At 42.5% G+C, this 13,596-nt stretch overlaps 1 protein-coding gene across 1 annotated transcript in view; it reads right to left on the bottom strand.

Moving 5' to 3' along the window:
* The window catches only part of ESYT1 (extended synaptotagmin 1), a 149,402-nt gene that overhangs the window by 10,573 nt on the left and 125,233 nt on the right, over positions 1–13,596 (bottom strand). The window contains exons 20-27 of the mRNA XM_044285525.1: positions 8,735–8,911; positions 8,569–8,651; positions 4,964–5,012; positions 3,883–3,972; positions 2,848–2,943; positions 2,177–2,248; positions 878–964; positions 626–772 (exon numbers count right to left, since the gene is read on the bottom strand). Coding sequence (XP_044141460.1) covers positions 626–772; positions 878–964; positions 2,177–2,248; positions 2,848–2,943; positions 3,883–3,972; positions 4,964–5,012; positions 8,569–8,651; positions 8,735–8,911 — 801 coding nt within the window. The remainder of the gene's footprint in view (positions 1–625; positions 773–877; positions 965–2,176; positions 2,249–2,847; positions 2,944–3,882; positions 3,973–4,963; positions 5,013–8,568; positions 8,652–8,734; positions 8,912–13,596) is intronic.

Below are 13,596 nucleotides of genomic sequence, written 5' to 3'. Positions count from 1 at the left end.
CTATGGGGACTGGGTATCGATGTGCTAGCGGCCATCTAGCAACCCATGTCCTCAGCTCTATACACAAAATCCCGGTGACAGGTTCCCTTTAAGACGGTTCAGTTTGGAGAGGCTGACAGAACTTGTGGGTTTCTGTAGCTCCCACTAATTCAAGCAGACCTCTCTGGACATGCTAAGGACTATGCTTGTTTTCAGAATCTGTGGGGTCCCTGCTTTCATCATAAGCCAGCTATTTGACAGCCATAATGATGATGCACTGTAGGTATAGAGAACAGGTTCTCCGGGATCTATTTCAATGTCCGTTTTATTGAGTGCCTCCATTTTTAATAATTATTGTTGTTACATGACAGGATTAGGCTGTGTGCACTTCACATTTTCACACTACTTTAGGCGTATGTGCCAGCAAAGCTCATGGCACACATGCCAAACAAATCCTCAAGGCCCCCTTTCCCCGATACCAAAACCTTGTCCTGTTGACATTGTGACATACTTCTGACATATATCGTAATAAAAGGCTCAAACATGATGTGAAGAAAGCTTCAGACATATGAGCAGCACAATAATAAGCAGAATGCTGAAGGTATATTTTTATCTACAGGGGAACGTGAGGAAAGCATTAACTCACCCGCATTTTGACTCTCATGAGAACTTCACTGTTTGCTCCTGGTGAATTCAGAGGGAACCAGCCATCAAGTGTCATTGACTCAGCAGTCAAGAGATCAGAAAGTGGCAAGGTAAGAGATCCCAGAGACTTATCAGAATCATCTTGAACCTTCAAGAAAATAAAGCACCAATATCACCATCTGACTTTACCATCTATCAGGTAAAACTGATATGGTCTATTCAAGAAAACTCCATAATAAGGGCTTCTACTAACTTGAAGCTGCAGGGTCTCATTTTTGGGGTTCTTGACAAGGAATGCACAGCTTTCATCCCATACTGGATCACTGCTCTTTGAGGTGACCTGATGTGAATAAACATTAATATAAGTGAAAAATGAAAACGGCTGCTGCTGCACTTCACAAACTAAATACTAAAAACATGTACAAAGCAATACTAGTAATTCAAAGATAACATGAAGGGAACACGTTGGAGATGATGTTGCTGAACGTCTTTGCGGAGATGGCAGCTGCATGCTAACTGTGCGGCTGTGGGAGTAGGAAGCCTGCTCTCAGTTACAGCAGGGCTCCTCCATAGAGAAGGCAGGGCAGTTTAAGGTCTCTGACTTCTCAATCACTGTGTACATAGTGCTCAATGAGCGTCGTGTATACAGCCTGGGAAACAACACTGCTGCTTCGTGCTCCGGTCCTGGCGATTATGCGATTGCCAGGGGCCAAGTCTCTGCACGAGCTGCTTAGTCTTTGCAAACGCTGATCAGCTCTGCAGTTAAGTTTTTCCAGCATTGTAAAGCATCTCTGGGCTGTATTTCTCCCTGTAACTGGGTCTAATAAATCATCCCCAGTTACATGGAAAGTCATCAATAAAAAAAATAAAAAATGTAATGTTAAATTCCCCCCAAGGGTCTTGCATGAACTTACCTTAAAAAAATAAGGACTAAATAAAAAGAAATTTAATATAAAAAAAATGCCAACACATCTCCGGACCCTGAAACCATAACCCATATATCCTCTATATCAAAATGACCATTATGGATGGCGAACATAATAAAAAAAAAATATTATAGATTCATTCTGTGCTGTTAAAAAAACAGGAAAAATCTGTGAAAAATAGAGACCTGCAGAAGAAAGAAAAAAAAAAAATGCAGCAAGACCTGCGGACACTAGACTAAAACGTAATAGCCTAGTGCTGTGGAAAGGGTATAGCCCACCTGGGCAGAGCCAACCTTTTTGATGTCTAGTGCCTCCTAGTGGTAGCTGGGCATATACCCATATGCCATTTTCTCAGGTATAAAGAAAAGAATAAAGAATAAATAATAAATATATATTATACACATACATACACACATATACACACACACAGCATCACAACAAAAAAAAACTACCTAAATATAACCACACAGAAAAAAATAAATCTTGAGTGGTTAATAAAAGGAGGGTACAGAGAAGGTAAACTATATATAACAAAGTGGAAAAGCTGGGTGAATGTCCTCCGACAGCAAAGAACAGGAAAGTGTACCCCAAAATAAGGTCTATATGGTTTGGAGTATAAGAAATACCTTAGTCTTGTAGGTAGCTTTCCGCAGACTTATCTGGGCGCTTGCAGTAGGTAGCTTGACACCTTTCTTCATCTATTTAAACAAGACATTTAGCAAGAATTTATGTGAATATGTGATTAACAAGAAGGCTATACAAGAACTGTGATGCATAGGTGGTCGATAAAGACAGAACTTAATGCTACCATTTTGCTTCAAGAAGAGGAAGAGAGCAGCATCTTCTACTAAGTTGGTGGTGTTCATTGAGGAATGGGGGCCCTATAGTAAAGGTCAATAACCAGTATGGTTATCCAAGACAAAAGGGCCCGGCCTTTTTCTCACCCTTCATTCCCTCTCCTTAATCCAACATCTTAGCCCTTGTTTGCCAACAATCCAGTTCTGCAAGAGACTGAAGTCTTGTACAGGATTTTACCACTCATTAGTAAAGGGGATGGGATCAACAAGGGTCCCGTATCAGCTGCACAGCTTGCCTCTACAGTATGTACTTCCTTGCACTTAGGTGCCACTGGCAAAATGTAGGTGTATAGAAAGTCAGAGGATGGGCCAATGCTTCAGTACATGTCTTCGACACAAAACGCCTACTATATTTGCCTTGCAGGGTGCCCATTTTTTGGAAAGATTTTCAGACTGTAAAACCCAGATGGAAAGGAAAGACTGTCATGATATTAACTTACGGGCAGACTACTGGCTCGCTCTAAATAGACACACAGGAGGGCAGTTGAGAACTCCTCACTATGCGAAGACTGAGAAAGGCCGTTCACCGTCCGCACCTAAAAAAAGAGGGAATAACGAAAGAAAATAAAACAACAACAACAACAAACAAGGGACGTGAGCAAAACATGAGCACTACAACATTATATGTGCAGAACAGTAGTGCCAGAGCAAGAGGGAAGAGCTGCAAGAACTTCTAGTCGTATCACTTTGCGTTTTGTAGCGTTAATTGGGGGTAGGGCTGCAACGAGTACTCGAGTAATTCAACAAAAAAAATAAAAAATCCTCGATGCAAATTTTTTGCATAGAGGATTCGTTTGTCTCATGTTACCTTGTCCCCAGCCGCCTCATGCAGTATAACGTCACCTTGTGGCTCCATGCAATATAATGTCACCTTGATGGCACTGGGGTGGGGGAGAGCTGATGGCACTGGGGGAGAACGGAGCTGAAGGCACTGGGGGGAACTGATGCACTTGGGCTGATCGCCCTGAGGAGGGAACGAAGGGTGTTGGGGACTGATGGCAGGGAGGTCTGATGAGTTTTTATAAAGGAAAACAGTCTATTAATCATAAAAATAATTGGTAGAATACTCGATTACTGAAATAATAGTTTACTGCAGCCCTAGTTGGGGGTATATGCTGGGCATATTTCCTGTTATATTCACATACACGTCCAATGACACCCAGAAGCTCCCATTGTTAAAAAAAAAACAAAAAACATAAAACACTTTTACTGTATTTCTCCTCATAGAATAAAACAAACAGTCTGCTGTCCTATTAAAAAGAGCCCGGAACAGTCCAATATGGACGCTTTTTGGACCTCCATTGGGTAAATGGGGTCCTATGGACATGTTTTACGTATGTGCAAGAATTTTCTCTGTGCAAACATACAAGCACTATAAAAGTGTGTGAAACCAAATATGGAGGAGATTATCAAACATAATATAGAGATCAAGGCAGTATGTTACAGAGCTGAGCAGGAAGGTACGTAGACATTACCTGATCCAACTGAGAAGAATCTGTAAGCTGAGACAAACACTCTACTTTGATGTGCAGTCTTCCCGATTTTACCTCCTCCAAGGGCAGCCACTGTCAGGTAGTAACAAAGTTAGTGAGGACAGTCCTCTCATCCAAGTGTCATGCATCATTTGTGACACTTAGGAAATAAAGGTAACATTGAATAAACAGATTAAATCACACAGTGCAGAGTAGAATAGGTAAACCATATACAGTGATCCCTCAAGATACGATGGCCTCAGAATACAATATTTTCAACATGCAATGGTCATTCCTGACCCATCACAGGTTGGAACTAGACTCAACATACAATGCCTCAGACTCAGATCCAACCAATCAAAGCCACTTCTCTGGTAAAATAGCTTTATTAGTTGCTAGTTAGCAGCTATTCCTGACATATGTAAGGACCTGTTTTATCTGTCTTAGTTATCTGCTTATTTTTCTTAAATCTTCATTTTCTCTTACACTGGATGACATTTTGTGGCTTTGGAACCAATTACTCAAGTTACATTGGTTTCAACATACAATGGTCGTCCAGGAACCAATTAATATTGTAACTTGAGGAACCACTGTATATGTAAAGACAAGTTTTTTACATTGCTAGAAAGGGATCTCCCACAACTACCATTCAAATACTGCTCCGGTCTACACTGGTCTCCATTTCCTGGTCCCAACTTGACACACAGGAAGTTGCTTGGAATGGAATGCCAGCTCAGCCAATCACTGGCCGCATTAGTGAACCGCCCCAACCATTGATTGGCCGAGTGCGCGGTTCAAGCCACTTCCTGTGTGTCACAACTGGACTATGAAGTGGACCAGAGCAGGAACGGCAGTGGTAAAAGATCAGATCAGTGAGGGAGAGTGCTTCACTTTTATTTTTATCCCTTTCCAGGATATCCCTCTTGAAAACTCCTACACATGTTATGATGCAGTCATTGTTGTCCTGTGTTAGTTATATCAGTTACATGATTATTGCACCGATTTTCTATCATTCTGTCCAACTGTACAAGCACATGGACACCTTATTTATGAATACAGAAGATCAGGGGATTGTGAACATTACCTCATCAATGGTTTTCTGTTTTAGCACTTTTTTCACTGGAACTTTACAGCTGAAATGAAAGTTAAGAAAAATCAGGACTACTTTACTGCTAAATAATACAAGTCTTTCAGAACAAAAAATAAAGTCGAACAGATAGCAAAGAAATTTCAACCCTAAATTCATCATTCCTAATAATCTAGCCTCCAGCCTTGAGGTGGAAGACTGAATAATCTTAATTTGGTTCCTCTGGGACCCATACCTATATTGAGAGTGGAGAGCTGTCTCCTGACTGCTGTGACCAGAGAAGTGGCAGCGCATTCAATACTATGGGAGTTATGAAAGAGGAGGAGATAGATGAAGTGTAACCCGCGCCTAATGGACATTTATGGCATATCCTGTGGATATACCACAAAAGTTGAGACAGGACAAACCCTTTAATTTTCACAGGGAAGGAGCATCCACAGTATAGCCATGAAGGAGAGCACTACCCAATAGCTATGAGTGGTGTCAACTGATCTGCAAGCACTGTACATAGCATTTCATTTACAATACTGCAATGCAGATTGGGAGGATTGTCCGCCCTTCTTGGTCTCATTTCTCATATTAAAACGTAAATGTTAGATCCCAATCCATCTTAATGCAGGACAGCAGCAACCTGAGGAATAAGTATGTTGGCATTCAGAAATGTTGACCACTGTCTGGACAGTGTCATCCACTGACAAACAGATACAGACGTGGACAAAATTGTTGGTACCCTTTGGTCAATGAAAGAAAAAGTCACAATGGTCACAGAAATAACTTTAATCTGACAAAAGTAATAATAAATTAAAATTCTATAAATGTTAACCAATGAAAGTCAGACATTGTTTTTCAACCATGCTTCAACAGAATTATGTAAAAAAATAAACTCATGAAACAGGCATGGACAAAAATGATGGTACCCCTAACTTAATATTTTGTTGCGCAACCTTTTGAGGCAATCACTGCAATCAAACGCTTCCTGTAACTGTCAATGAGACATCTGCACCTCTCAGCAGGTATTTTGGCCCACTCCTCATGAGCAAACTGCTCCAGTTGTGTCCGGTTTGAAGGGTGCCTTTTCCAGACTGCATGTTTCAGCTCCTTCCAAAGATGCTCAATAGGATTGAGGTCAGGGCTCATAGAAGGCCACTTTAGAATAGTCCAATTTTTTCCTCTTAGCCATTCTTGGGTGTTTTTAGCGGTGTGTTTTGGGTCATTGTCCTGTTGCAAGACCCATGACCTGCGACTGAGACCAAGCTTTCTGACACTGGCTAGTACATTTCTCTCTAGAATTCCTTGATAGTCTTGAGATTTCATTGTACCCTGCACAGATTCAAGACACCCTGTGCCAGACGCAGCAAAGCAGCCCCAGAACATAACAGAGCCTCCTCCATGTTTCACAGTAGGGACAGTGTTCTTTTCTTGATATGCTTCATTTTTTCGTCTGTGAACATACAGCTGATGTGCCTTGGCAAAAACTTCGATTTTTGTCTCATCTGTCCACAGGACATTCTCCCAGAAGCTTTGTGGCTTGTCAACATGTAGTTTGGCATATTCCAGTCTTGCTTTTTTATGATTCGTTTTCAACAATGGTGTCCTCCTTGGTCGTCTCCCATGTAGTCCACTTTGGCTCAAACAACGACGGATGGTGCGATCTGACACTGATGTTCCTTGAGCATGAAGTTCACCTTGAATCTCTTTAGAAGTCTTTCTAGGCTCTTTTGTTACCATTCGGATTATCCGTCTCTTAGATTTGTCATCAATTTTCCTCCTGCGGCCACGTCCAGGGAGGTTGGCTACAGTCCCATGGATCTTAAACTTATGAATAATATGTGCAACTGTACTCACAGGAACATCTAGTTGCTTGGAGATGGTCTTATAGCCTTTACCTTTAACATGCTTGTCTATAATTTTCTTTCTGATCTCTTGAGACAGCTCTTTCCTTTGCTTCCTCTGGTCCATGTCGAGTGTGGTACACACCATATCACCAAACAACACAGTGATTACCTGGAGCCATATATATAGGCCCAATGGCTGATTACAAGGTTGTAGACACCTGTGATGCTAATTAGTGGACACACCTTGAATTAACATGTCCCTTTGGTCACATTATGTTCTGTGTTTTCTAGGGGTACCATCATTTTTGTCCATGCCTGTTTCATGAGTTTATTTTTTTACATAATTCTGTTGAAGCATGGTTGAAAAACAATGTCTGACTTTCATTGGTTAACATTTATAGAATTTTAATTTATTATTACTTTTGTCAGATTAAAGTTATTTCTGTGACCATTGTGACTTTTTCTTTCATTGACCAAAGGGTACCAACAATTTTGTCCACGTCTGTAATTATTATTAGTCATTTTATTCATTTCCAGGAGGAGTAACAGAGGAAGAATCTACAGTTCTAACAAGAGATGCTCCAGAATTATTTTATAAAGAATTATGTATTTACTAAAACACACATGGGGAGCTGACTGGTCCTGTCACAGACTTTCCCCTGATAAAACTACCAGCACTGGCCATCAGCATATGGTAAAATCATTCTAACTATACCTGTATGCCATGTGGGCGTTAATTGATTGTCCAGGAAAATAACTTTTATTCATATACAAAACTGCTTCCAAGTGTCCAGATGGACGGGCTTTGCTTTTTAAAGTGCCCAAGCCCACCGCTCTTTCCTGATATCTGATCCTTCCCCATCCTCCCAAGGTTTCCTCCTCTCTTCTAAGGTCACGGCGTTGCATCTCCAAATATTGTGTAGGTGCCCTCTGCTGCGCTTCCAGCACCTGCGCGCTACATTCCCATTTGTCGGCTATTGCCTCAGGGATATATTCTGCACAGGGGTCTGCACAAGATTTGGAGACTAATCACTGATGTATGGGGAGAGTGGAGGAAACCTTGGGACCTTGGGAAAGGAGCAGATATCAGGGAAGAGTGGTGGGCTTGGAGACTTTGAAAAGCAAAGCCCGTCCAGATGGACACTTGGGAGCCGTTTTGCATGTGAATAAAAGCTCTTTTACTGGACAAACAATTAGCACCCACATGACATACTGGTATATTTAGAACGCTTTACAACGTTCTGATGGCCATTGCTGGTAGTTTTATTAGTAAAAAGTCCATGACAGACTCCCTTTAAAGAAGTTGTACTATGAATACAAACTATTTAAAAACACGGGTCAGATGACAATCAGCTAATTTCCACAGGTCCAACAAGTACAGCCAGTATAACATGTCTGACCTTTAAATGAATGGCCAGCCCTTAATGCACTGTCATGCCGACTCCTTCAAGAGAAAAAGAAGGCTTCAAAAGATGAACAGTTGGGAATGGCTCCATATTGCAGCATGGCATTATTGGAGGACACACAGATAACACTAGGCACCCTCTATGAGGTCCAGGTCAGTGCACAGGCAGCTGTATATGGTGCTGACACCATTTACAGAGGTGTGGAACAGGAACTCCCTATAGGCTTATTGTTAGATTGCTCACAATGGTGCTAATAAAATAATATTAGGACATGACTGACTATTCCTTCCCCTAATATGTTCTGTAAAGTAGACCTGGCATGGATGATTGCTTTATGAGATTTGAAATCATATGTACTGACCTTCCAAGGAAATCATCTTTGTCAATATCTTTATCAAACAATCGAAACTCGATATCCTGCCCGGGGACATCCGTGACCATTATCTGCAGGATAAGCACAATTCATTTGCATCATATCCACAGGGAAAGTCCTGCCCAGGAGAAGCTATAGAGCCTATAGATAATACCTCAAAGGTCTGATCCCAGCGAGGATTCAGAGTCTCCTTTATTACTCTGGTCTGAACGGCTTTTCCTCCAGATCGAATCACAACATAGGGATCAGACTTTCCTCTAATCATACCTCCCATGAAGTTATCCTTAGCAATTAGGTTTTCTGCTTCCAGAACGAAGACACGTAGCACATTCTAAAAAAATAAAAAAATAAAAATCACACTGTATGCTACATACATGAATAAAAATTTATGATAGATTACATTCTTCGCATATACCTATACATGGTTCATAAAAGAGAGCAGTACCTCTATCCTGCCCAGGATGGTGCTGGATTTCCCCATCAATTACTAGATTTAAAGTGATTGTTTCATCTGAGACCCTGGTCGCATATTGCTAGGATATGCCACCAATGTCAGATAAGTGTGGGACTCGCACCTACAGACGTGGACAAAATTGTTGGTACCCTTTGGTCAATGAAAGAAAAAGTCACAATGGTCACAGAAATAACTTTAATCTGACAAAAGTAATAATAAATTAAAATTCTATAAATGTTAACCAATGAAAGTCAGACATTGTTTTTCAACCATGCTTCAACAGAATTATGTAAAAAAATAAACTCATGAAACAGGCATGGACAAAAATGATGGTACCCCTAGAAAACACAGAACATAATGTGACCAAAGGGACATGTTAATTCAAGGTGTGTCCACTAATTAGCATCACAGGTGTCTACAACCTTGTAATCAGCCATTGGGCCTATATATATGGCTCCAGGTAATCACTGTGTTGTTTGGTGATATGGTGTGTACCACACTCGACATGGACCAGAGGAAGCAAAGGAAAGAGCTGTCTCAAGAGATCAGAAAGAAAATTATAGACAAGCATGTTAAAGGTAAAGGCTATAAGACCATCTCCAAGCAACTAGATGTTCCTGTGAGTACAGTTGCACATATTATTCATAAGTTTAAGATCCATGGGACTGTAGCCAACCTCCCTGGACGTGGCCGCAGGAGGAAAATTGATGACAAATCTAAGAGACGGATAATCCGAATGGTAACAAAAGAGCCTAGAAAGACTTCTAAAGAGATTCAAGGTGAACTTCATGCTCAAGGAACATCAGTGTCAGATCGCACCATCCGTCGTTGTTTGAGCCAAAGTGGACTACATGGGAGACGACCAAGGAGGACACCATTGTTGAAAACGAATCATAAAAAAGCAAGACTGGAATATGCCAAACTACATGTTGACAAGCCACAAAGCTTCTGGGAGAATGTCCTGTGGACAGATGAGACAAAAATCGAAGTTTTTGCCAAGGCACATCAGCTGTATGTTCACAGACGAAAAAATGAAGCATATCAAGAAAAGAACACTGTCCCTACTGTGAAACATGGAGGAGGCTCTGTTATGTTCTGGGGCTGCTTTGCTGCGTCTGGCACAGGGTGTCTTGAATCTGTGCAGGGTACAATGAAATCTCAAGACTATCAAGGAATTCTAGAGAGAAATGTACTAGCCAGTGTCAGAAAGCTTGGTCTCAGTCGCAGGTCATGGGTCTTGCAACAGGACAATGACCCAAAACACACCGCTAAAAACACCCAAGAATGGCTAAGAGGAAAAAATTGGACTATTCTAAAGTGGCCTTCTATGAGCCCTGACCTCAATCCTATTGAGCATCTTTGGAAGGAGCTGAAACATGCAGTCTGGAAAAGGCACCCTTCAAACCGGACACAACTGGAGCAGTTTGCTCATGAGGAGTGGGCCAAAATACCTGCTGAGAGGTGCAGATGTCTCATTGACAGTTACAGGAAGCGTTTGATTGCAGTGATTGCCTCAAAAGGTTGCGCAACAAAATATTAAGTTAGGGGTACCATCATTTTTGTCCATGCCTGTTTCATGAGTTTATTTTTTTACATAATTCTGTTGAAGCATGGTTGAAAAACAATGTCTGACTTTCATTGGTTAACATTTATAGAATTTTAATTTATTATTACTTTTGTCAGATTAAAGTTATTTCTGTGACCATTGTGACTTTTTCTTTCATTGACCAAAGGGTACCAACAATTTTGTCCACGTCTGTATCTCTATGTGCTCTCCTTCGTGGTGTGTTTTGCGGTCCGCAAATCACTGATCCGCAAAACACAGATGGCGTCCGGCTGCTCAGATGCGGACCAAAACAATGGCCGTGTGCATGAGGCCTAAGGATGTTGGAAAATGTTATTTTTCATTTTATTTTATTTTGCAAAAGTCGGGGTCATTATATCATATGCACAAGTTCTTAAATACTATACTGTAAATGATAATGTAAAAAGAAATGCTGCTCTCTTCCAATATTTATTTCATTGGATTTCCTCCTGATGTGCATGAAGTGGTGTATTTTGGAAGGCATTCTTTGTGGTCTGCCCTTTTGTATTTTGGGCTGCAGTAATTAAGGGAAACAAAAGAGCGCTGATCTCCTGACCAGGATGTTTCTTCAGCAGGAACAATACAATTATAGTAGCTGTAGAATGGTATCGCAGCTGAGCTGTGCCTTGGTCATGTGACAGATGAACATGACATGACTGGCCTAGGAAAAACTGCGAGCGAGATGCCTTCTCAGACAGCCGATTGGTGGGGGTCCTGCATGTTGGACCCTCAATGATCAGGTACAAATGACCTATCCAGAGGTAATTTGATTTTCCAGAGTCCCATGACAGCACCAGGCAAAAGGATCCTCCGCCCAGGACAGGAAACCCACAGATATTTAAGGCGGAGGGGCCTCTCCATTCCTCAGTGGTCTTCAGAGACGAAAGAGTGCATTCCCTGATAACCATCCTTGTGATTCCGCCAAATCCACTGCGTTTAATTCATCGACTTTTTTTTTCCTCTCTGTGCACCATAACCAAGACCCATCACCAACACCAAAACCAAGGGAGGGAATATAAGGGTGCTGTCATGGACTAATGTTTCCCTTTGTCCTATGACAGCACCAGGAGAGATCTCAGAGGTAGAGAGTTTAGGGTGGGATAACAGCCTGCAAGACCTTATGACCAAAAGAGAGGTCCAGTCTATATTGTCTATAGGTTAGGACAGAAGACCAGGTAGCCGCTTTGCAAATATCGTGGATGGACACATCTGCTCTCTGCCCACGAAGTAGATACTGCTCTTGTGGAGTGTGCTGCCCAACCCATAGGTACTGGTTTCTGTAAGGAAACATAAGCTAGACAGATAGCCTGCTTAATCCACCTGGCTATGGAACCTTTGCTAGCAGCCTTTTCTTTATTAGGCCCTGAATACTGAACGAACAAGGCATCTGACTTCCTCCATTCTCTAGTAGCATCCAGGTAAGCTAGAACACATCTCCTAATGTCTATAACTACTGTATTTTATGTTATGGGGGGTGGGGGATCTGTGGATGGCACTGTTATGGGGGGTGGGGGATCTGTGGATGGCACTGTTATGGGGGGTGGGGGATCTGTGGATGGCACTGTTATGGGGGGTGGGGGGATCTGTGGATGGCACTGTTATGGGGGTGGGGGGGGATCTGTGGATGGCACTGTTATGGGGGTGGGGGGGGATCTGTGGATGGCACTGTTATGGGGGTGGGGGGGGATCTGTGGATGGCACTGTTATGGGGGTGGGGGGATCTGTGGATGGCACTGTTATATATGTGTCACCCACAGATCCCCCACCCCATAATAGTGGCATCCACAGATGCCCTAATATACCATAGCTAAACCTGTGGGAGAGGGGAGGGAGGAGGGGCCGGTGTCATGCAAATGCAGTGGGGCCGGTGTGGTCACTGTACTCCGGCCCCACCGCTCACTCACTTCCTTAATGCCTAAACATTTTATAATAGTAACTTTAATTGACGTTCCGATCGCCAGCCCCATCTGTACTACCGTACCTACTAAATGTCCTGTAGCAGGCAGAGCAGGGCGGGCGGCCGGAACTCACTGATGTCACGTGACGTGCCTGCGCCGCCTACTTTATGAATTAAGTAGGTGGCGCAGGCACGTGACGTCAGTGAGTTACGGCCGGCCGCCCTGCCCTGCCTGCTACAGGACATTTAGTAAGTAGTACAGATGGGGCTGGGGATCGAACATCAATTAAAGCTATTGTTATAAAATCTTTAAGCAATAAAGCAGTGAGTGAGCGGCGGGGCCGGAGTACAGGGACCGCACCGCCCTGATGGATTTGCATGACACCGGCCCCTCCTCTCTCCAGCTGATACATCGCAGTCTGCGATACTGCAGCATCGAAGACTGTAATGTAAAATGGCAGCATTCGCCCCATAAGACGCAGGGGGAAAAAAAGGGCGTCTTCTGGGGCGAAAAATACGGTAAATTCCAACTCCTTCTGACACCTGGGATTGGTACCGAAGGACGGAAGAACCACCTCTTGAGACTTATGGAAGTTCGACACTACTTTGGGAAAGAAAGCTGGGTCTGGTCTAAGGACAATTCTATCTTCCTGGATAGAAGCATATGGGAGACTGATGGACAAGGCCTGGATCTCCCCTATCCTTCTAGCTGACGCGATTGCTACTAAAAAGACACATTTAAGAGTCAACATTCTCATAGAGATCTCCGAAATGGGTTCAAAGAGTCCTTTCATCAAACTCAGGGGGAACTTGGAAAATTCTAGTCAGAATGTCCCTTGCAATTGCTTTACAAAATCTCATAATAAATAGGATGAACAGATAATCTAAGGTCAAACAACAAGCTTAAAGACGAAATCTGGACCTTTATAGTACTAAGGGAAAGACCCTTCTCTAGACCCCTCTGAAGAAATTGCTAAATCCTGGGAATAGAGAGACTACACTGTGGGACAGGATCAATTCCCAGGAAAGCAGCCCAGGTCCTAGCATAGATTCTGGTGGTTACCGGTTTCTTACTTTTAA

The sequence above is a fragment of the Bufo gargarizans genome, chromosome 3 (assembly GCF_014858855.1).
Source record: "Bufo gargarizans isolate SCDJY-AF-19 chromosome 3, ASM1485885v1, whole genome shotgun sequence".
In the NCBI taxonomy this organism is placed as follows: Eukaryota; Metazoa; Chordata; class Amphibia; order Anura; family Bufonidae; genus Bufo; species Bufo gargarizans.
This window is presented reverse-complemented; position numbering and strand designations above follow the sequence as displayed.